Source organism: Botrytis deweyae, assembly GCF_014898535.1.
Source record: "Botrytis deweyae strain B1 chromosome Unknown BDEW_020, whole genome shotgun sequence".
Classification (NCBI taxonomy): Eukaryota; Fungi; Ascomycota; class Leotiomycetes; order Helotiales; family Sclerotiniaceae; genus Botrytis; species Botrytis deweyae.
The window spans coordinates 276,993-298,449 of NW_024066227.1; the positions used below are offsets into that span (position 1 = coordinate 276,993).

Sequence of the window (21,457 nt, forward strand, 5' to 3'; positions counted from 1 at the left end):
TAATTATATAAAAAGTTCAAAAATTATTCAAAAATTAAAAGTTATGTATTAAAAATAAATTAAATTTCTAATAAAATTGAATGATTTTGATATATTTTGTATTCAAAATCTTACAGGGATAATTTGCTTTTCAGGAATATTTGCTTTCCCCGACTAGGAACTAGTTAGTTGTTTATAAGAGCTGATTATTAAATCCAGAAAAGATATAGTACATCGCTCAATAAAATCTCGCATGACCTACAATAGGGTTGCAAAATTCTTTGACATTGAAATGAACTCAAATAGTTAATTTGTCACATGGTAACGTACGACACGAATACTATCACTTGTTCATTCATAAGTTACACGCACGACAGTACTGTCGATTGCTAGAAGAGTATGAGCCAGATAACTATGACTATCTGGGCTGGTATTCGGAGGACCATCTTCCACCTTTTATACGGGCGGTTACGAAAAAGGATCTACAGCGTGCGAGACATTGGCCGTTTGCCAACGGTATTAGACCGCACAGAAATGAGGGCTCAGGTGAAGCCAAGTTGGTATTGGCATTTCAAGTACATGGGATATGTCTAAACAGGTAATGAGGGTTGGCTTAGTGATCACGGGAGATGTACGATGTACCAAGGGGGTCTATCTACAATGTTCGTATCACGGTTCAAGTCATACTATATTTTTGACGCAAAAGACTTTGCGTAGAAGTTATTCAGACATGATCTCTAGGGATACCATATACCATGAGTGATATCAGAGAAAAAGAAGCAATGCTTCACCACATTTCATCCCAGATTCAATCTGCTATTCATTATTTCTTGTAAAAGCGAAAACCGAGCGACGATCTTCGAATCTCCATCGTTGAACCAGTGAAGAATTCGAGGACATAAATTTATTTGATTGGTGCTTTTTAATTGGGTTATTCAAAGTGAATTTCCGTTTTTTGGGCGAGATTTGTTTCTGGAAATTTATTCGTGTGAATTTGATATTGTTTATCGAATTTGTCACTTTAACCTCTAGATTTTTTCTATTCACTGATGACATAACAAGCTGATACAGCGGCATCTAGAATTCCATATATTGGGTAGTAATTAAAACTACAATAACCAATCCTCACGTGAGGTCCTCTGTAATTCTTCATACTCTGCTCGCTCCCTCTCAACGAGCCACTCACGAAGAATGCAGTTCACGAAGAATTTCCTGGAAATCATATCAGCAATGAATTTTCAACGCTGCTTGGAGTTACCCTTTAAATAATCGCAAGAGACGGGCAGATGTCCTACATACATTGCAGAGCACGATCTTATTCATAGACGCCACTATATACAGAGCACTGCCATTGAATTCCGACTCCTGGAAGCACAAAAATTTCCACAATGAAAAGATTGCAAAAGACGAAACAAAATTGTATCTCGCGCCAGACTTCGACGTTGCCAGGGAGTCCACAGAATCGTAGGATGACCAGACATCCATGGATAGCACCTATGAGATTCCGATCCACACCAACTTTGGTATTCTGACACAGACAGTGTTTCCCCAGCATTCATCTCATATCCAACAGCCTTGTAAGATTTCTAAATAGATAGCTGAGATGTGAGGGATATTAAAGCAGCTTTTTGAATCGAGGTATAGCAATGCTGAAATAGACTTGATTGCTTGTTGTTCGGCCTTGACTGATTTTTGGGAATACTTTTCCCCAATTACATGCCCAAGTCCCCACTCGATGCCGCAGGACCAAAGACAAAAAGATCCTGCCGTCGCGTGAATTACTCTTTAGTCTCAATTCTTTGTCGTGAATCTTCATCCACACATAAGGTCAAAGATTCTCTTCATTGTTCAAAATAAACTCGTACATTGAAAGGTTTCTGAGGCGTTTGATAAATATTATTCCTGCGGGCAATATTGATACCTATGATAAATTACATGGCGGCCAATTTACACTTACTCCATACCTCTATTCCATACATGAAATCTATTTCTCCTGAAACTACATCGCGCCAGAGCAGTAGTACGCCGCATCTTCCAACGCCAGAAACCCCCATTTTTCCCTTACACATCTCTAGTATTACCATCAATTGTACCCTTTGATTCCGCCTCCTCAGACTTAGCATCCAAACTATTAAGCTCATCCTCCTGGTCATCAAGCTTATGATAACAAATCCAAAACACAATACCCGCCACGAAACTTCCACAAGCCAGTCCCACAAACATCCACAAAATCGTCGGATTACCCACCAACGGGATGAACGCCTGACAAATCGCGAACCCAAAAGCATTAGTCAATAAGAACATTGCTTGAACGAAGGACTTCATGGACGCAGGTGCTTTAGTATATGCATACTCGAGACCGGTAACCGAGGCAAAGATTTCAGATATACCAATCAATACGTAAGCCGGGATTTGAATTGCAAAATGCACTTCGTTGGGTTGGATTGTTCCGTCTGGGAGAACAGCGGCAGGACATTCGAGAGGTTTGCCGTAACATGGACCGGCTTTGTAGATGAGGTGCTGCACGATGGCCGCATACATCATGCTGAAACTAGCGACGATGAAACCGAATGTGATTCGAGACATGGGTCGGAATTTGATGTGCCACTTGCGCAAGAGTGGGTAAACTAGACGATCCATTACTGGTACGAGGAGAATGATGGCAATGGGATCGAAGTTTTGGGAAAGATCGTTGGGGACACCGTGGGTATTCATTTCTCCGGCTTGAGAAACGAAGTTGCTGGAGAATTGAGCATAGACAACCCAGTAGATAGGATAGAAGACGAAGACCCGACAAGCTATTAATGCGCGCTTGACTTCGTCAACGAACTGTTCATTCCATGGAGTAGTTTGTGGCAGATTGTTCGCTGCTCGGTAAGAAGGTTTTGCAGCGTTTAGATTTCGGTATTTGATCATTTGCCCGATGATCTTGAACGCATCGGTGATGACCGTTCCGTTGGGTGGGCGAACAATATATCGCTTCCTTCCCACAAGCAATGTGAGGAAACCAACCATGAAGACACACAAGCACATAAGGTACGCGGACCAAAACCCAACATCTCTTTCCATGTAAGGTGTTGCGAGAAGGGAAAGAGCTCCAATATTGATACACCAATAAAAAATCAAATAGATTCTTTGAATGGTAACGGTAGGATCAATAATGACACGTTCACCAGTTTCAAGAACCTTTATTGCCATACGTTTTCGGGTGTATTGATCGGCAATTAGAGGACTGACGTTGGATTTGATACCTCCGGTTCCAACTCCAATGATAAGAATGGCTGCAATGTACCCTCCCAATCCAGCTCCGTTTCGAAGAGAAACTGGTAGAGATGTCAAGACAAGAACCAGTAGACCCACCATATAGACGACTGCAAAATAGCAAATGGCTTTGAATCGACCAAGGTACTGATCGGCAACGATGGCACCAAAGATTGGAGTGACTGGTAAGAATATGAGAAATTTTACGGTTACAGTTAAGATGAGCATGACTTACAGTAACACCACATGGAGAAAAAGACTGTCAGAGCTGTCGCAGTTTGATGTCCGAGACCTAAAAAGTTAATGAACGGGTCACAGGTCTGAGAGATTGAATTCTTACCGAGAGCACCACGGCCCAAAGAACCATCCAGTGGACGTTGAACATAATTTTGGAATAGTCCCACACAACCATAGTATGAGAATCTCTCACACAGTTCCACGATAGCGACAAGCCATGCGGACATGGGCAAACTATCACCAACTAAAGTATTGTCAGCTTTTCAGTGACCTATGATGTGATTCGGTTATCATCCTACTTCGTCGAAGCGTATTTTTCTCCTCGTCAGTGGGCTCTACTTCGTCGGCATCGGTCCCTTTTTTGAAACTATTTACTCTCGAATCTGCGGTTAGAGATATTCTCTCTTTGGCACTCTCCGGACGGGCTGGATTCGCAGCAATGGTATCGTCGCTCATTTTTGAACTAGTCGCACCCTGACTCTGCTTCTCCATTCTGGGAGGTGAATTAGCATTCAATCGCTCATAATTTGGCAAAAGTGTTCTTACTGATTGCCCGACATTTGGGATCGTTGTTCGTGAATTGAGATTGAAGCATAAGTGCGGGGGATTAACAAGTTAAGTAGATTACTCACTAGTTTGATGTTGATGTCATTGAGTCAGAACACATGCATCAGCCGTCAATGTTGGAGGAAAAAATAACCTTATAATTAGCATGCACGTTAGAGCTAAGCTTATGACATATGCAATCAGTATAAAAGCGAGGCCTGAAAGCTAGGACCGCTGTCAACGCTGGTTTGAGATATGATATACGAAGCCATCAATTGAGCTACCGGAACTAGTAACATATGAAGGTTAATGAGAATGCAAACTATGCAGGAACAGCCAAGTCCCAAGTTGACGCCTAGTTATGGGTAGCTCCAAATACAGAAAACTCCAATGAGACAACTTTCAGCTCATTCATTAAGAATGGGAGGTAGGTAAACTCTGAGTATACCAAATAGCGAAGAAAGGATCTCGTTACAGAGATTTGATGTGGAAATAAACGCCGGAGCAAAATGAAACACAAAAAGAGAGAGTAGTAGTCTTTGGACTAGCCGAACTTCACCGAAACTCAATTACGTTCTACCGAGTACGAAGATTATACCGGTACGTCCGCCCTTATTCCCCATCGCTCCATTCCTGAATATCCCTTAGCATATCATCGTGTAAGTTCTAATCACACGTTGCTTTCACCATAGCCTACTTAGCATGAAGACTAGTTGGTACCCCGCCAGTACTAGCTATATTTAACTGTTTCGTTCGCTGAGTGATTTTACCAAGGCAATGGTGATTATTGATTGAAGGATGCGGACCATTAGAAAGGCATGATCTTTATCTATACACTGTAGATCCGGTGGGGTAATGGGCTCGACGGGTTGTAAAAGATGTGCGCCATGATGAACACCGTTGTTTAACCTTTGGACTAGTTCGGAGACATAATTGATACGAAGAGTGCAAAAAATGAATAGGATATGCGATCTGCAACTCCAAGCCCAAAAACTTCATAAGTGAGGGACTGAGTGTTGAGTAGTGCAGATAAGGTTTTGATGCCAAGAATGACGATCGTGGCAGAATTTGATTTGGGCAGCGGTGTAATGTGATGAAACTTTTCATCACAACCAACAATTCAAGGAGATCTTCAGACAAGTAAAACATCGTTCATAATTTGATGAACCATACATAGAATGAAAGAGACAAACCATCTCGTCGATGAACATTAACAATAAATTATTCAGCACTCTTGAAATGCTCGGTCCCCCTTTCAAAATGTTTGAAGAACAACGATACCTGCGAAAACCATTCGAGACTAATCTGAAGCATTTCGGCAGCTTGTGCAGATAAAGGAAACCAAGGAAACCGAGAGTCGGCGAAGTTACAGTAGCCCTTATATGATGCTAAAACCAGAGTAATATCGAGGCTTTGGAATCGGATTCCTGCACTCATGGTGGTGTAGGCGTATATGTTGCTGATATCTAATGTTAAGAGTTTGGGTTCATAGAAACAGCAGATGCAAGTGTTGAGTGCTTGCCTTGATAATTATGTGTACAAGCGTACGCAACGGCATAAACTCAATGCCGCCTCGTACAGCCAGTTTAAGCCAGAGTATCCCCAAAAGACCGACATAAAATCGAATAACTGCTTTGGGTGTCCCAGAGTCAACAAAGTCAACCTTCAACGATCCTTGTTTTTACTCAGGATCAAATATCACTCGTAGAACTGTTGCCGACATGGGCCAAGTCTATTATGTATGATAGTTGACAAAGACGACCAGAAGATGTGATTTTCTGCATGGGTACGACAGGATCGATGTTCTCGCGTCGTTTGTCCGCAAAAAGTTTTATAACGACCTCATGTGGTCGCGAAGGGGGAAGTAAGAACTAGTCGAGATGCTCATTTTGCTTCTTCCGATTCTTCGTCCTCTTGGAGAACATTGGAGATCGCTGTTTAACACTCAGTTATCGAATTAAATATAAAAAGAAACAAGAAGAGGCTGAGATCGATTCAAAGTCGTATCTGAATAATGAAAGTGGGTGGTAGAAACGAAAGAAAAATTGAAGACGAGACTGACTGATCGTACCTGCCACATTGAGTGAGCAAAATCAACAATGTTGCAACAAAATAACTCACAAGACACAATCCCAACTCAGCAAACTTCAATTTCAGGATCACATCACCTCCAAAAAATGGTATACCGTTCACGAGTTCCCGAGATGATTGATCTCCTGCGCCAGTGTGGCCGAATTGATCTGGAGCCATGGCTTCGAAGAGGTCTCCAAGCATACTGGCCAGACATACAAGCCACATTTCATAATTTATTGACTCTTGATCAGCAAACCGAATTGTTAGAGCGCTTTGTTTTCTCCTTAAACTGTAAGCCAATTATCTTTTCTTGCGATAACTACATGATTGGATCTAACTTTTCTCTGAGTCATTTGTGGTACCCCTTTCCCTGGGGATATAGAATTAGACCACATGCCTATGCTTCCAGACCCTGCCGATGGGGGTTATTCAGCGCATTCACCCAATGACGACTTTATTGTATTTGGAATTCCTCCTTTGTCGATTTTTGCGAACCATTTTCGTGCGATGCAAGCCAGAGAAAGGCGGTTATATCAACGGGCAATGCAAGTTGTACCAACAATTTCTCAGTCACATATTCACGACAATCGTCGTAGAGCAGATGGTCCGAGGCTTGAACCTGCTACTTTGAGATCTGCGATCTTACGTCCACAAACCGATGATAGTCGAGATCATGATGGTCAAGATGCTCATGACCAATATGATGATAGTCAACAGGATCACGGTCAAGATGTTGATCGTCAAGATGACTATGGTTCCACCACCCCAATACTGGCAGTAAATTCTGCACCGGAAGATGATGACATTTGTCCCATTTGTCGGGAAGAATATTCTGATGCCCAGCCTCCAGCCTCACTCATTCCGAACTGTGGGCATTTTTTCCATTTGGGTTGTATGGTGCAGTGGATTAACTCCGATCCTATCGATGGCCAATTGAGAGACAGGTGCATCTGCTGTCGTAGACAATACACTGGAATTCTCTCTCAATTGTATGGCGAGGTGACTCCACCTCAAAATGGTGAAAACTTCTGGCGCAATGACAATGGACCATTGATAAGTGAAGTCTTTCCGAGACGAGTAATTCCGTCTCCTCGTTCCTCATCCGACGAATATCAATCATCGGAAACAACACTGGACGAGAATATTGTATATGGCACCACGGGTCTGGGCTGGTAATACACACCTATTGAGACTAATGATGGGGTAGCTAGCTATTTCGAGGTTCCTCCCGGACAAGGGGCTCGTAATGACCAGGCTGAGTCGCAGGAATAGCAGGAGAAGAGGTGAATTTCCAACTATCTGCATCTATTGATACCTGGAAAGTTGTAACGAGCAAATGTTGATGTTCAAACCTGGTGCGCATGATACTATCCAGATGAGGGGGAATCGGTACGAAATCAGCGACTATCAAACATTCTGTCTTGATAGCATTGGATAGCGAAGTTAAAAAAATTATCATTTCCAGCCTTCAAATCTTGCCTTCCATGATATCATCTCGAAGGTTTTCCCAATGTTTGCAAGTTATCGAATGCCAAAACTCTACGTACAGAGAAGTGTTCTTATACCCAAGCTTTTGCACTCCAATTACGACCAGTATACACTCTCCGTGTACAGTTAGTGCTGGAAACGAGCGGAACCCAGCCAGTTTGCCTAGCAGAAAATTAGAAACTCCACTATTAAAGCAAGTAATTTTGTGTAGTTTCCTCAACAGTGATTTTCAAATTCGAACTGCCATCCGAGCTAGGAGGGGTATATCTGTCAGGTATATTTGTCATACTGTCATCTTCAATAGTTCCATCATTTTATTGATTGCTATGGCTTTTCACCTGGTTTGAGCATGCCCAATTGATATATTTGGGCTTGTTTCGGCAATCAGAGCACTTATTTATGTTTGCTAGGCGCAATTAAGGTTAATCCTAAAGTCGCTAGCGCCAAGTAGTTGTCAATCTTGCTATCGCACGACAGACAATTAATTGCCACATCGTTATTTGTCTCACGCCTATCATATTTGCGGCTTTGGCGATTAATCATACAGCGGTGCGTGATTTCTGTAAGAAGCACATATAAACGGTTTCTCAAGAAGGATTCAACTTGTATACTTCAGGTCATCGACTCTAACTGAAATGCCTTCATAAAAGAGTGCTCATCAAGACTTTACTCTCGCCGGAAGGATTCTCCTAGCTTGCAGTGAGTCAGTCAATTTTATCAATTTTATTCTGGTGGGATCGATGAATTTTCTGAAAATTTCTCCGCGTTATGTGTGAAGCTGATTTTCTATTCATAAAAAAGTTATAGATGGGCTAATAAGTTATTTGCCAAAAGGTTTCCGATACTTTAGCACTGTATTTTTATTCAGAAAATTGCAATGTTACTGCGAAGGCTCTTACTTACTTTTGTCAAAGTTCTGATCTTTCTAGTAATGCGCAATTTTCAAGAGTTTTCTATGACCTAGTGGTTTGCTGAATGTCTATCTAGATATAAGAATGATCTTCTCTGTCTGTACTGGGAGGTTTTCTCTATTCATACCACTAACAAGCTTTGCCTCTCTGTCAAGGTCACCTGGGACATCAGAAGCTCTCTGTCAATGATTGAATTCAACGTACAATTCTATTGCATGTATCTTATATACTAAAGTTTGAATATCATTGGTGGTTGAACTACCTAGGTAAACTACAATGCATCTTGAAATGAATGGGCATTCAATTCACAAAAATTCACCAATCGCTTCGTGCCCGAGGCTCATTCTTTGTAAGTTGGATAGTGATTAGTATATAAACGGGAGATTTATCGTGATTCTTTTAATTTTAACTGGACGAAAGGAGTTTAACTAAGTATATTTTGTCATAATGGATGTCATAATAGTCCGGAGTATGTTCGGGCCCACAGCTGCTGTATCAGAGATTCAATTATTCTAACAATCTTGTTTCTTGCTGCAACAAACACAACTTTCAATCAGTTTTCTTTAGACCTCTTTTAATTTTATCGTACATTGAACGCAAACAATCAGATTCAGTCTACAATTAGCCATGAATAATCAAATCCAGCTCCGACAAGATATCTACAAGAGAAGATATGAGAACGGCACGTGGATTTACAGCCTGGTTGACTATCCAAGAAAGCTTACAGTTAACGAGCGGTTAAGAATTACCCATAACATTCCTGTTATTCTTTCAGAATCTAGATATCACACGGCGGAAGAGCTAGAGAAAGCTGGCTACCACTTCATGAAGGGTGGCGAGAAGCACCAATTCGAAGCACTTCATAAAGATAAACCTCCCACCCGCTTTACAAGCCATCTCAGACTTAGCGAGATAGAGCTAGCGCAATGTGGTCTTTTGGAGGAACTTGGCAAACTTCGTGAGATTGCTCTTCATCCAGACTTTCAGACTGGCTTGGCAGCGACGATGAAAAGAAAATATAGCTACTACCCAAATTGGAAGGGAATGCAATATGAAGTTGGAGTCGCTAAGCAACCAGGACACGGAGTCAAGAGACTTCAGCTGGCAGAGATTCTGCGTCGAGATACAGACGATTCGAAGAAGGATTTCTTTCATAGAGCTCGCAATCTAGGCCAGAAGTTGCTTGATATCTGGATCCCTGGGTACGAGAATACCCATTCTTTTCAAGATATTGAATGGCATCGAAATACAGCGATGACCTTCAGCGAAGATCCGAATACAACGCTCAACTCTATGCAGCTCAATTTCACAAAGCAAGGAACAGTCATCACAGATGCTTTGAAGGGGAAGGCGCATCTACACTGCGATAAAGACGATCAACCAACCTCCTATTCCGTCGTGTTCTTCATGTCAAACTTCGATGATAGTTATTGCCCTGGTCATTTTATCAATACTACCTGGAGGACTATATTCCCTGCATCTCCTTTCCAGGTGTATATCTTTTCTGGAAGAACATGGCACTGTGGTACTGGCTCAGGATTCTATCCAGGGTGGGTAGGCCCAGGTCATCCACTACGATTACCAGCTCCATCGGTCCCGCTTCCTGACTTAAGTCCTCTTGCAGCCGGAAACAAGATGAGATGTAACATGGTAGTATATCCAACTCGCAGACTTCTAGTTCCTCAGTTCAAGGAATTGAACATCGAGATATGGCAACCACAGGGTCTTCACGTCTTCACCAACATTCGAACACATCAGGAATGGAAGTTGAGGCTGTTTATTAAGCAGGAAGTATTATTTAAGCTGATCGCATCGCTAGAAACTAAAGTACTTCTACAAAAGCACTTCCCTGAATGGATCCGAAACTGGTGGTGGATGATGACTTTTGCTCCAGACATGTTCTGGCACGGTGTCGACGATCTTTCTCATGACGCAGAGGAGAGATCCTTAGCATACTTCAAGCAGTTTGAGGATGAAATCGACAAGAACGATACCAAAGAACCCCTTCCAACAAAAACCGGCAAGAACAAGAGAGTCTCGCGCACCGAAGAAGAGAAGGCTATCACACAAAAGTTCAGCGCATACTATGAAGACCTTGCAGACTGGGAAGCTTTGAGAACTACCAATCCCGATTGGTTTATTGGGCTATTCTGGTGGATGGACCCTGATACTGGAGAAAAGACATATCCTTCTCGCGATATGGCCATTAAGACAATCGCGTTGGTTACTACCGAGCCTTGTGAGCAGCTTACTGCCTTGGAGGAAGATATAGCACAGGCATATGATGGTTTTGGCGACTACAAAGGCGAGACAGTTTTCACGGAACTAGATTCTCCTCGTGCGTTTGATCCAGCTGTGGACACTGTTCCTGCAAATCCTGGCTGGGTACCCACCGATGATTGGCAACCTGGTCCTTTTGCAGAGAGGACTGGGGAATGAGTTATTAAAAAGCAGATGATCTTTGTAATGATATTGAGGGAAAGACGCCAGCAGATAAAAATGGTTTTGTGCTCTAGGTTACTATCTGGATATCGATCATGTATCATAAAGAGGCATTTTGTTACTTCCTTATACAAGTAATAGCTTCCCATAGATAACATAATAATGATTAAGAACAATTACAACTATATAGACTAAAGTACTTGGCACTTCACAACCAAGTTGATACCAACAATTACAGATTCTACGGATTATTTTCAGTTCTGCTCGAGAAATTGCTTATAAAATACCCACGATTAATGATTATTTGACTTATGGAACCTATTGAACCTTCGGTTTGTTGATTTCGCGTTTTATCGTTATATCAGAATCAATCACATATAGACGGACATAAGAATTCCCTTCAAACGGATCTGAATTCCAGAAAAGCTCTTCGGTCAACCAACACAGCCATGAATTATTCCCCAAATTACTCATATTAAGTTTCAACTGTGCCTAATTTCAAGGAACTATTACCACTTCTCGACCCAGCATCAGATAGAATGAAGGGTAATGGAAGTCAAATCTAATGGGGTGAATCTATGGAAACTTGGATACACAAGGTTTAAACATTCTTCTCGCAACACTAGTCTGTGAGTAGTTCCGAGCAAGCTATTCCGTCTGTGATTCAATTTTCTCATATGACAAAGAGGCTACTGTATTGATATCTTCAAAGCCATCATATTCACTCTTCAATTTCATTCGCCAGAAGTTCCTCGGCACACTGATGATCGACATTTAAGTGCTTCGATTGACCTCGAAGAACCTGAAATTTTTTCATACAGGACATAGCACCATGGACCAATCCCGCCCCTTCACTACTAGTTTCCACGACGATGTCAAATACAATGGCTCTGGATACTGGCTACACACAGTTGACGCGAAGTTGAGGAGCCCTAAACTAGCAAAATTGTCTTGCACAATTCCTCCAGAATTGGATGTAGGTAGACAGCATACCGACAAGGAGCTTAGCGATATTGGCTACATTCGACTAGAGCCAGGTGTTTGCCATTTTGTAGCAGCTCCCAATGCTCCCGATGGCAAGCGATTCGACCACACATACCTATCTGCAGCCGAGATTGAGAGGGCTGGTCTTCTCGACCGCCTAGTTAAAGTACGAGAAAAGATGCTGCATCGCGACTTTCAGCCGAAGTTACATACTACGATGAGGAAGGTACGGAGCCTTAAATTCATGGAAGATCGTGCAAAGATCTACGAGCTCGGAATCACTATACAAAAGCGTACTGGCCGACACAGTATCCAAAACGGAGTCATAATTCGAAACGATGTTGACAGAGACAATCGAGATTTGACAGTAGAGCTCACAAGCATTGCGAATGCTTTACTCGAGACCTATGCGCCTGGAATGAAAGACGAATTTCGAGCGAAGCGTCGACTACAACGTCCTCCTCTCACGATTGGCGCTGACGAGAATAACACCATCACAAGTATACAGGTGAATTATCTCGAGATGGATGAAGGTATGGATGGACTTCGAAAATTTGGAAACGGCCACATCGACGAGCGAGATCATGCCAATATGCTTACTGTGCTCTTCTTCCTCGGAAACCCACCTCCTGATTACCACGTAGGAAATTTTGCACTGCTAGGGGAGAGAACTGTATGTCCAACCGCACCTTTGTCAGCTCTGGTGTTCTCTGGAAAAAGATGGCATGCTGGTGTTGCTCCTAGACGCTACGATGCCGATACACCAGCATCACTACGCTACGAATCGCCAGTACCAATTCCGGTGTTGCCAACAGGAACTCCTCTCATGCGCTTGTCTGTCGTTGCTTATCCTAGTAAGAGGATGATTGATGTACACCCGCAAGAACTTGGATACGAACTCTTCACGTCTGCTGGCAGCGCCTGTTTTCAAAGTCAAAAGAAGTATCAAGAGTGGAGGATGTCCTATTACATTGCACATGAGCGGGCTATGGTAGCACTAGAGGCTTTGGAAGATCGTGAAAAGTTGGGCGAGAAATCACAGAAGAGGAAGGGCGATGGAAGGGATCGGTATGTCCAGCTAGATACTACTGGTATCGTACGACATACACTACCATCATACTTTGTTGACAAGTTTCAATGGCGCGATGAACTTACCGGCCAAGTAATGTTCCCATCCACACAATTGGCAATCGACACAATTGCACAAATCGGACAGTCTAATGAAGAATGGGACAATCTTTCTAAGGATATGGCACACGTTAGCCTCGGTGGAAAAGCAATTGGAAAGAGGAAGCCTTCAGAAAGAAAGATGCTGGAGGCTGAAACGTATGAAAGCTCTAAGAGACTCAAGTCAAACGAAAGCGCAAATGAAATGAATAGTACTGAGTACGAGCTGGAAGAAAGAGTTGGTATGGTCGAGGAGGAATTCCATCGATGGGAAGAACCCTTGATTGAGCAGGATAATGGTGACGATATGGATCACCAAGAGCCAACTCGGGAGAGGCTTGCAAGTAGAGACTGGGAATCATTTGGGGCTCCGTGATGGATGGTTTTATATTTTCTAGGAAAAGCTGCTTCACGAAAAATGATTTGAATATAGAATAAATGTAAAGATTATGTTCAACCGAGGCACGCAGAGAACACAATCTGCGATAATGAATATTCATGATACTTAGGTAGTTATAGTGACAGCGAGAGCTGCAGTAGTTGTAAAGGGACACTCCACACATTTCTTGGAATCACTATTCCTCGACAAAAGCACTCAACTTCTTTTCATTATAACAATCTTCCTCAATCAACTTCTCCCATTTCTACATCACATGAGCTAAAGAACAGCAAGCAAGGATTAGAAGCAACTCACCTCCCCGGTGATTTTCACCACAGTAGGCAATCTATCAATACCCCATGGCTCATCTCTCCAAAGACTTTTCTTTCCCGGTGATAAATCTCTCCATCTAAAAAGAAAGTTCCATTAGCTTCCCATTCTCACCACTTCATAGACACCAGTGACCCCCGACTCTATTCGGGCCAAGCTTCCGGGTAACAGTAACATACTCAGCCTGGGATCCTCCGTAGATAAGCTTAACCCTGTTCTCCTTTGCAGCTACATGAAGCTTCTCAGTCAAGGGCCCTTCCGCGCTTCGACAATCTCCACACCAAGATTCGTTTGTCTCAGGCTTGAGGGAGGCGAAAAAGATCACGTATTGTGGTTTGGTTGATCCACTGAGATCCTTTTGAAGGACTTCTGGAGAATCAGAGAAGATAGGGAATGAAAGAGGCATTTTCGTGAAGCTGGATCGAGTTCTGTAGATTTGGTGATATCGTTGGAGATGAGACGGAAAAATAAAAAACCAGATGTGGAGGAAGGTGGGGTAATTAGCCGAGGTGAACCCGATGTTTCGCGGAGGGGACTACCACACATGCAAATGTTGCCGTTCGCACACTGTAAAATGCAGAGCAAGAGCTGTTTCAGCTGAGCCGCGGCAACGCTGAACACTTCGACTCTCTTTTGAAAGTATTCCTGAAGAACAAATATCTTTTGCCTGCAGTCCTTCTCGTCTCCACCAACCACAATCGATTACCTTGTCAGTTGGCGGTTACGTCCAGGGCTTGGCTTCTCTTGCTTTACTTGGCCTCTTATAGGTTGTATTTGCCTGTTCTTAAAAGGACAAACCTCAGTAAACTTTGAAGAACTAAAGATGTCGAAATTAGTTCTGATATATGGTATTCGCCGATTGTCAAGAAAAACTTAGCCAAATTTAAACCAGTTTTTCTGTTTCTAAAAGTTCCAATAGCTTGTGACTCAGAGACAAATTCTTCCCAAATGAGAAAACAAGATACTATGTGTGGCCAAATGAGTTTTCTCTGCGGGGAATCATTGCAGAGAAACAGATCAAAGATTGAAATGGCAATTATATCCATAGCCTCCAATGCAAGATCTTGCCTTTTGGTTCGAGACGGACGATATAGCGCCCACTTTCGCGTCATTGGGTGGAACGAATAGACCACTCCCTGTGACGACACTGAATTCGATCGAAACAAACTGAGATCTCGGAGCTCAGTCACCACTGCTAAAAAGGCAGAGCTGTTCCACTTATGCGTCTCCTGGTCCTGGAACATATTGATCCATGATGGTCTCTCAGAGGTCGTCTTAAAAAACTGGCGGAAGACATACTCTTCTATGCAATTGCTATCGTAAAAAGCGCTAATGAGAAGGAAGTGTCTCTTGGCCTCAATAATCTCTTTGGAACCAGATATACGATTGTAGGATAGCTCCCATGTAGTGGATACAGTGAGCGTTATTTCTTGATCGGGGACCGCTGGGTCCAGTCTTTTGTAAGTCTTCAGGGGCAGAGACCATGCCATAATATTTTCTTGTTGCTCATTGAAATGCTCAATAAATAGACTGAGTTCGATTCCTGTAGACTTGATGTATGCTCCAGCTTGATCCACCGCTAATGCCAAGCATGAAAGATGACAACATATCTTGCGGGCATCTTCAATGTTCTCATGGGTTCTCTCTTGATTCGTCCGGTGGAAAAGTAGATTCATAGCTTCTTCCTCGAGCAGATCGCCAATAGTTATAGAGTAACCAAGATCATTGGCTGCTGGATGACGACCTGTTACGATGATGAGACCAAAATCGCTTTGTGGAAGATATTCCGTGATGTCATAATCTGCGGGATCATCGAAATTGTCAAAGACGAGAAGCCACAGCTCTTTCCACGTTTCAATCTGATTACGTACTAGGGCTGGAAAAGATTTTATATCGACTGCTTCCAGGGATTTCCCAATGATTGAGTCTGCGATTCTACTGAAGCTTTGTTCGACTGACATCTTTGCAGTACCATCAACCTACAGCACAGCATTAAACCCGCCTTGCGATACTGCTTTCCGACAGTAATGTAATGCAAGTTGGGTTTTCCCAGACCCCCCCATTCCTTGAAGAACTATAGTTTTCGATGATCGTTTTAGCAACACATCATTGAACATACAGTCAATTTCATGCATGCAAGATCTAGGCACGAAACCATGTCGATCAGCTTGGGAGCGTGGAAAGCAGATGTGTTGAGTGACTGAAGGTAATGTTATATGATTATCTAAATTCATTAGCATTAAGAATGACATCCCAAACCATAACAACTAATTACCAAGCTGATGTAATCTAATTCCCGGCTGAGTCTTGTGTGCCAAAGCTGCTACAATGCTATCAATTTGATAACTGATGTTATCCTTCCGAAGGTATGCTTTCGTATGACTTTTGATTTGTTCAAGCTCCTTCAACTCTTCAAGACTAATGTCTCCTATATCCCTGCCAACGTTGATCCTGTAATAAATGCCAGGAATATTGCTATACTTATTTTCCATCTCGGCAGCCTCTTTCTCTGTTGATGTTGCTATGCCTTTTAAGACGTCCACAAGGCTCATAGGAGCCACTTTCTCCATCAATGACTTTGGTCTTGTGAAGCCAAGAGCTTTGGGGATGCCAGCACCAATACTTAAAATGCAGGCAACAGGCCTCGTTTGTGCGAATTCGGACTTAGCTTCTGATATCAGTTGTTTGATAGGGTTGTTGCAGCCAAGACCAGCGTCAACAAACTCTTCATCAATCCCATTCTCTTCAATGAAGATGCTTTGGAAGAAAAGAGGGGCTGCACAAGTTGCACGAGCTGCTTCCCAAATCTTGCAGTTGGGACTTCGATCTTTGCCACTGACCATGTACGGAATTTGGTGGGGTCCCCTTCCACATGGCTTGAGCTGACAGCACACACGAAGCTATAGATGGCGAGAAAGTTAGCATTACAAAGAAAGTCTCGAGGGTGGCACATACGCTTTGCACGAGTTCTCTTCTTCGTCCGCAAGCATCCTGTCGTCGCCATGACCATGCCCATATTTAACTTCTAGCAAATTTTTGATTGCTCTCTCCATATTCGATGACTCAAATGCGTAACCGTGCAAACTTTTCAATCTTTTGTTTTTGAAAATTTCTTTCCCTAATGAAGCATAGCATCTGATTGCTTCTGCTGTTGAAAATCGAAGTCGTCCAAGTAGCAATGCGATCAAACTAGAGTTGGTAAGAATCTATTCTAAGCTGGGAAGTCATGAAGAGTGAGACTTACCCTCCAGTACTTGTTCCACATATCATATCAAAATAATCTGCTGGTAGTAAATCGACCGAAGATTTGAGAGTGTATTTGAGACGGTTCATAATCTCGTCAAGAATGATCAGCTCGGATAGTCCTCGAACACCCCCGCCATCTGTAATCATTCATTAGTGATTGTCGGGAGCCTAACTAATAAATAGCCTTCTTACCAAGCGATAAAAGTCTCAAAGGTGGTGCAGTCATTGCATCCTGTCCGGAAACATAAGTAGATGATTCAAAGGAAGACATAGTCAATAATGTATATAGTCGTTATTCAAGATGAAGACCAATAGTGGAAAGAATATGCCGAAATATAATGAAATAGAGACTTCAACCAGAGTAGAAAAGAAAAGGGTAAAAGTCCTGATTGCAACCTCAGGTCTAGCGTGTTTGTATCTGCGCTATAGACCAATTTTACGGATGATGCAAATGTAGACACGTCGGCGCTTGCATTTGTCATCATCCATTTCTACCTATAGAAAAAAATTTCATTACCATTCAAAAAAGAAAAAGAAAAAGAAAGAAGAAAAGACTTGAGACACGTTTCCCATTGTCCCGACGGCAGATTGATGGTATCAAATCAAACTTCTCAGAAAAGGCATTGCTTCCCAGAAATTCTGATATCATCACGGGTGGCTTCATTTCATCAAAAATAAATGGGGTATGCTGCATGCTCAACTGTTATGGTTGCACTCAACGACAAATTTTGATTGAAAAAGTAAATTCAAAGGCAGTAGCTTCCCGTCGGTGTGAAATTTTCACCGTTTGTTGAAAATTTCTTTGAGAAGAAAAAAGCATCTGCGGACGCAACTGGCCATACACAATTTCAGAGTCCACTGCAACATCGGAAGACTCCTTGTCCCTTCCGCTCTCAAAAGAACAAAACGAAAGTCAAATCTCAATCTTCACCGACTATCCTCTGCCCTATACCCCCGGCTTTTGTTTGCTTCTTTTTCTTTCTCTTTTTTGATTCCCAAGAAAACATATTGAATACCAAATCTCACTCTTCACTCTTCACCCACTATCCATTCACAACCTCTCCATTTCTACCCTCAGCCCTCCACTCTTCATCTATCTCTCTTCCCTCTATGCCTTTTACCACTTTCACTTGTCCATTGTTCATCCTCTCTCTACTCATATCTGTTTCACCTCTTCTACTCCCAGATCAACAGAATCTGTCTAATGCCATGTTGGAAAAAAGCAATTTTCCCGTATCTCCTGATTCTTACTATCACCAGACCCCCATCCTTCTATCACATCCTACTAGCACTAGCACTGCTACTCTCTCTTCATCACGCTCGCTTTCCACTCTTTCCTCTATTCCATTTACCACCCTCCACCCTCATACACATCACCCGAACTATCACCATCATCATCCACCCCACCACTATCAATCCCATAAGCGCCACCACCAATTCATCCCCAATCCCAGAATTCCATCCAACATAAAGCAAGACACGGACTTCCGCATTGACGAATCCCTAATACCACCTCTCTATCCCATCCATTCCCTCCTAGCGTAATATTACTTCCAACACTGCTACTACCACCAGTCCATTGCAAATGGACTGTACAAAAGCTCAACTTCATCACCATCACTACTATACCCCCTTTAACCATTCCAACCTTCCCCGGCGCACGACTACCACCGTCTATCACCACAACCACTACCATTGCTACCACCATTATCACTTTCCCCTGACCTAGTACAGCATCGTTATCTCCATCTCCAAACCCCTCACATCCACTACATTCTCACCAAACATCCACCCTAATCAATCCTAATCCCACTCCATCTCACCCCAATCCATTCATATCATCCCATCCCCTACAGACCATACAAAACCGCCCTATCCCACCTCATCCAACTCCATTTCATCCCATCCACTGTAACACACCCCATCCCCTCTCCTCTCCATCCCCTCCCCTCCCCTCTCCTCTCCTCCCCCATTCCCCCACACCTCAGCAAAAACAAAAGAACAAAAACCAGCCCTCAAACCAGCCCTCAAACAAGCACCTACTCAACTAAATATTCCACCCAAAAAAGTCCCCAAACAAGAACCCCAAAATCCCCCCATCTAAACTTTGAACTCCATTATGATACCAAATTTGCACAACCCACAACTCAAATCCACACTCACACTCAACCTCAAATCCAAACTCACACTCACAACTCACAACTCATCACCATCACCACACCAAACCCACTACCAAGAAACCTCCCTATATAATACACCCCAATAAAAGAAATAACAACAAGTAAAACATGGGTATCCATCCACATAGAGGTCTCAGAAATTCACGCAGATATGTGGATGCAATTATATACCTCATCACTTCCACATCAAGATTCGACACTCAGCACTCAACACTCAACACTCAACACCCAACACTCAGCACTCAGCACTCAGCACTCAGCACTCAGCACTCAGCACTCAACACTCAACACTCAACACTCTGCACATATACAAATATAAAAAGAACGACAAAAAAATTGGTAATAAAGAAGAAGAAGGTATCCGAAACCTAAACCTGATTGATATCACAAGTCAACCTAAATAAGTAAAAGCTGAGCCGAAACCATACCCCAAAATGATATTGCAATGCCCAAATACGCCAGCATGTTACCAATGCGTTCATATATCAAAATACCTCCACGGAATTTGTGATTTATTTCTCCTCATTTACCGACATCCCTTTTCCGTTGCACTTCCCAAAAATTAGATAGCCATTTTATCCAAGATTTTCATCACTGCCTTGCCCTTATTTCCTCCATCATCCAGCTCCTCGATCAACTTTTTAACTCTCTCACTCAAGGTAACCAGAACCTTGCGACAATATTCGAAACTTCCCGTTTGTTCCATATAAGCCACTGCATATTTCTTGACCTGTTCATCATCGGGTTTCTGTTTCAGGATATTGAGCAGCACGAGATTATCGGGGGCGGCGCGAATGGAATGGATGATGGGAAATGAGAATTTGCCTTCTGTTAAATCTTCGCAGAGCCCCTTATTTTGCGAGTATTCGGGCGACGAAAGATTTTGATAGTCGTCGCGGATTTGGAAAATGATGCCGATGAGGTTGACTAATGGAACACAATCCCTAGGCAGGGGTTAGCATGTTTCTGTTGATCGGTGGGGGCGGGGTACCCTATCTACCTTGAGGTTTTGCTCTCAGCTTGCATGAGCTTGACAGCGAGTCTGAAGAGCCCACCGGTTTTATTGCCAACCATTTCCAAATAATCGTCTTCGGTGGGACAAGTTAGACTATCTCTCCAGAATAAATCCATGCCCTGACCCCGATGAAGATTCAATAACTCTTCTGTGTAAATCGTAATGGCTTGGGGATTGTTGAGTTTCTGGAGTTCTTGCAATGCGCAAAAGTATACATAATTTGCAGAATTGATCGTTTGCGCCGTGCCAAAAATACTGTGTGCGACGGGTAATCCGCGTCGCAGTAATGATGAATCTTCAACATCATCGACGAGTAAGGATGCCGTGTGCAACATTCCCACGACTTTGGTAATGACCTCTAAACTCTCCGGTGGTACCTCCAACCATTCATTGAATGCGGCGATCAATTGTTTCCTAATGTCCTTTCCTGGATGCGCCTCCAAATAATCGTATGGACCGAACAATATCTTTTCCTTCTCTGGAGCCCAAGAGCTCCTTCCATGAAATGCCATGTCGTTTTTTGTGTATTTATTTGGATCTGGAGCAGACCCTCCCTGAATTGAAGGGTTCATGGCTCCTGAGGATTGAGAAGATTGTGCGGTATGCATACTATTTCTCTGACTGATCCAATCGCCTTCAGGGACTGGACGCAGGACCGATTTCGAAGCGGGACGATTGATATTATTTTGACCGTTGGAGGACGTTCGTGGAGGGATCGCGTTTGGAGAAGGAAAGTTTTCGGAAACCATAATGGAAGGACCTCTAGTTGGAAGAAGTCGCTGAAACATTTTGGGTCTTGCTTTATTTATTTCACTCTTTTAGTTGATAGGCGGGGTGAACAAGAATGTGATAAATTGATGCGTAACCCTTGCATGGATTTCCGGCGATGAAGAAGGGGAATTTGTAATGAAGCTTGCTATTTCTGATTATTTGGATCCATTTACCAATACCGATGGAGATGTAGATGGATGGATAGATAGATAGATAGCATGCGCGCGCCGTAACTACAAGTAAGATAGATATATGTTGGCAGTCAGCAGAATGTAACGGTTACGGTTACTTTATAGTTTACTATTTGTTTATCGTTTACCCCAACTCCAGCTAAACATGATTAGTTTTGGTCGTGCAAAAGGCCGGGAGCTTGAGGATTTCTTCACGTGTTGAATGATAGACTTTCCGCAGATGTCTGTGAGAGTGAGAGTGGTGGTGATGGTGATGG

General features: G+C 42.8%; 8 protein-coding genes across 8 annotated transcripts; 3 read left to right on the forward strand and 5 right to left on the reverse strand.

Annotated features, from left to right (window-relative positions):
• Positions 1 to 2,040: 2,040 nt before the first annotated feature.
• Positions 2,041 to 4,037, reverse strand: EAE98_008009 (uncharacterized protein; the record flags this gene model as incomplete). Its single annotated transcript, XM_038955632.1, has 5 exons — positions 2,041 to 3,422; positions 3,476 to 3,532; positions 3,581 to 3,721; positions 3,777 to 3,970; positions 4,024 to 4,037. 5 exons carry the CDS (start codon positions 4,035 to 4,037, stop codon positions 2,041 to 2,043), a joined length of 1,788 nt encoding a protein of 595 aa, XP_038807926.1.
• Positions 4,038 to 6,200: 2,163 nt separating this feature from the next.
• EAE98_008010 (uncharacterized protein) lies at positions 6,201 to 7,272 on the forward strand (the record flags this gene model as incomplete). The annotated part of the gene is made up of 2 exons (XM_038955633.1): positions 6,201 to 6,387; positions 6,446 to 7,272. The coding sequence occupies 2 exons, from the start codon at positions 6,201 to 6,203 to the stop codon at positions 7,270 to 7,272; spliced, it is 1,014 nt and encodes a 337-aa protein (XP_038807927.1).
• Positions 7,273 to 9,122: 1,850 nt separating this feature from the next.
• EAE98_008011 (uncharacterized protein) lies at positions 9,123 to 10,934 on the forward strand (the record flags this gene model as incomplete). The annotated part of the gene is made up of 1 exon (XM_038955634.1): positions 9,123 to 10,934. One exon carries the CDS (start codon positions 9,123 to 9,125, stop codon positions 10,932 to 10,934), a length of 1,812 nt encoding a protein of 603 aa, XP_038807928.1.
• Positions 10,935 to 11,769: 835 nt separating this feature from the next.
• EAE98_008012 (uncharacterized protein) lies at positions 11,770 to 13,464 on the forward strand (the record flags this gene model as incomplete). Its single annotated transcript, XM_038955635.1, has 1 exon — positions 11,770 to 13,464. The coding sequence occupies one exon, from the start codon at positions 11,770 to 11,772 to the stop codon at positions 13,462 to 13,464; it is 1,695 nt and encodes a 564-aa protein (XP_038807929.1).
• Positions 13,465 to 13,663: 199 nt separating this feature from the next.
• On the reverse strand, positions 13,664 to 14,203 carry EAE98_008013 (uncharacterized protein; the record flags this gene model as incomplete). The annotated part of the gene is made up of 3 exons (XM_038955636.1): positions 13,664 to 13,732; positions 13,783 to 13,876; positions 13,977 to 14,203. The coding sequence occupies 3 exons, from the start codon at positions 14,201 to 14,203 to the stop codon at positions 13,664 to 13,666; spliced, it is 390 nt and encodes a 129-aa protein (XP_038807930.1).
• Positions 14,204 to 14,499: 296 nt separating this feature from the next.
• Positions 14,500 to 15,758, reverse strand: EAE98_008014 (uncharacterized protein; the record flags this gene model as incomplete). Its single annotated transcript, XM_038955637.1, has 2 exons — positions 14,500 to 14,614; positions 14,671 to 15,758. The coding sequence occupies 2 exons, from the start codon at positions 15,756 to 15,758 to the stop codon at positions 14,500 to 14,502; spliced, it is 1,203 nt and encodes a 400-aa protein (XP_038807931.1).
• A 306-nt stretch (positions 15,759 to 16,064) lies between these two features.
• Positions 16,065 to 17,419, reverse strand: EAE98_008015 (uncharacterized protein; the record flags this gene model as incomplete). Its single annotated transcript, XM_038955638.1, has 4 exons — positions 17,236 to 17,419; positions 17,042 to 17,180; positions 16,753 to 16,986; positions 16,065 to 16,632 (listed from the first exon to the last, which is right to left on the reverse strand). Exons 1-4 carry the CDS (start codon positions 17,312 to 17,314, stop codon positions 16,065 to 16,067), a joined length of 1,020 nt encoding a protein of 339 aa, XP_038807932.1. The 5' UTR covers positions 17,315 to 17,419.
• Positions 17,420 to 19,785: 2,366 nt separating this feature from the next.
• Positions 19,786 to 21,026, reverse strand: EAE98_008016 (uncharacterized protein; the record flags this gene model as incomplete). The annotated part of the gene is made up of 2 exons (XM_038955639.1): positions 19,786 to 20,167; positions 20,224 to 21,026. 2 exons carry the CDS (start codon positions 21,024 to 21,026, stop codon positions 19,786 to 19,788), a joined length of 1,185 nt encoding a protein of 394 aa, XP_038807933.1.
• Between the last annotated feature and the right edge of the window lie 431 nt (positions 21,027 to 21,457).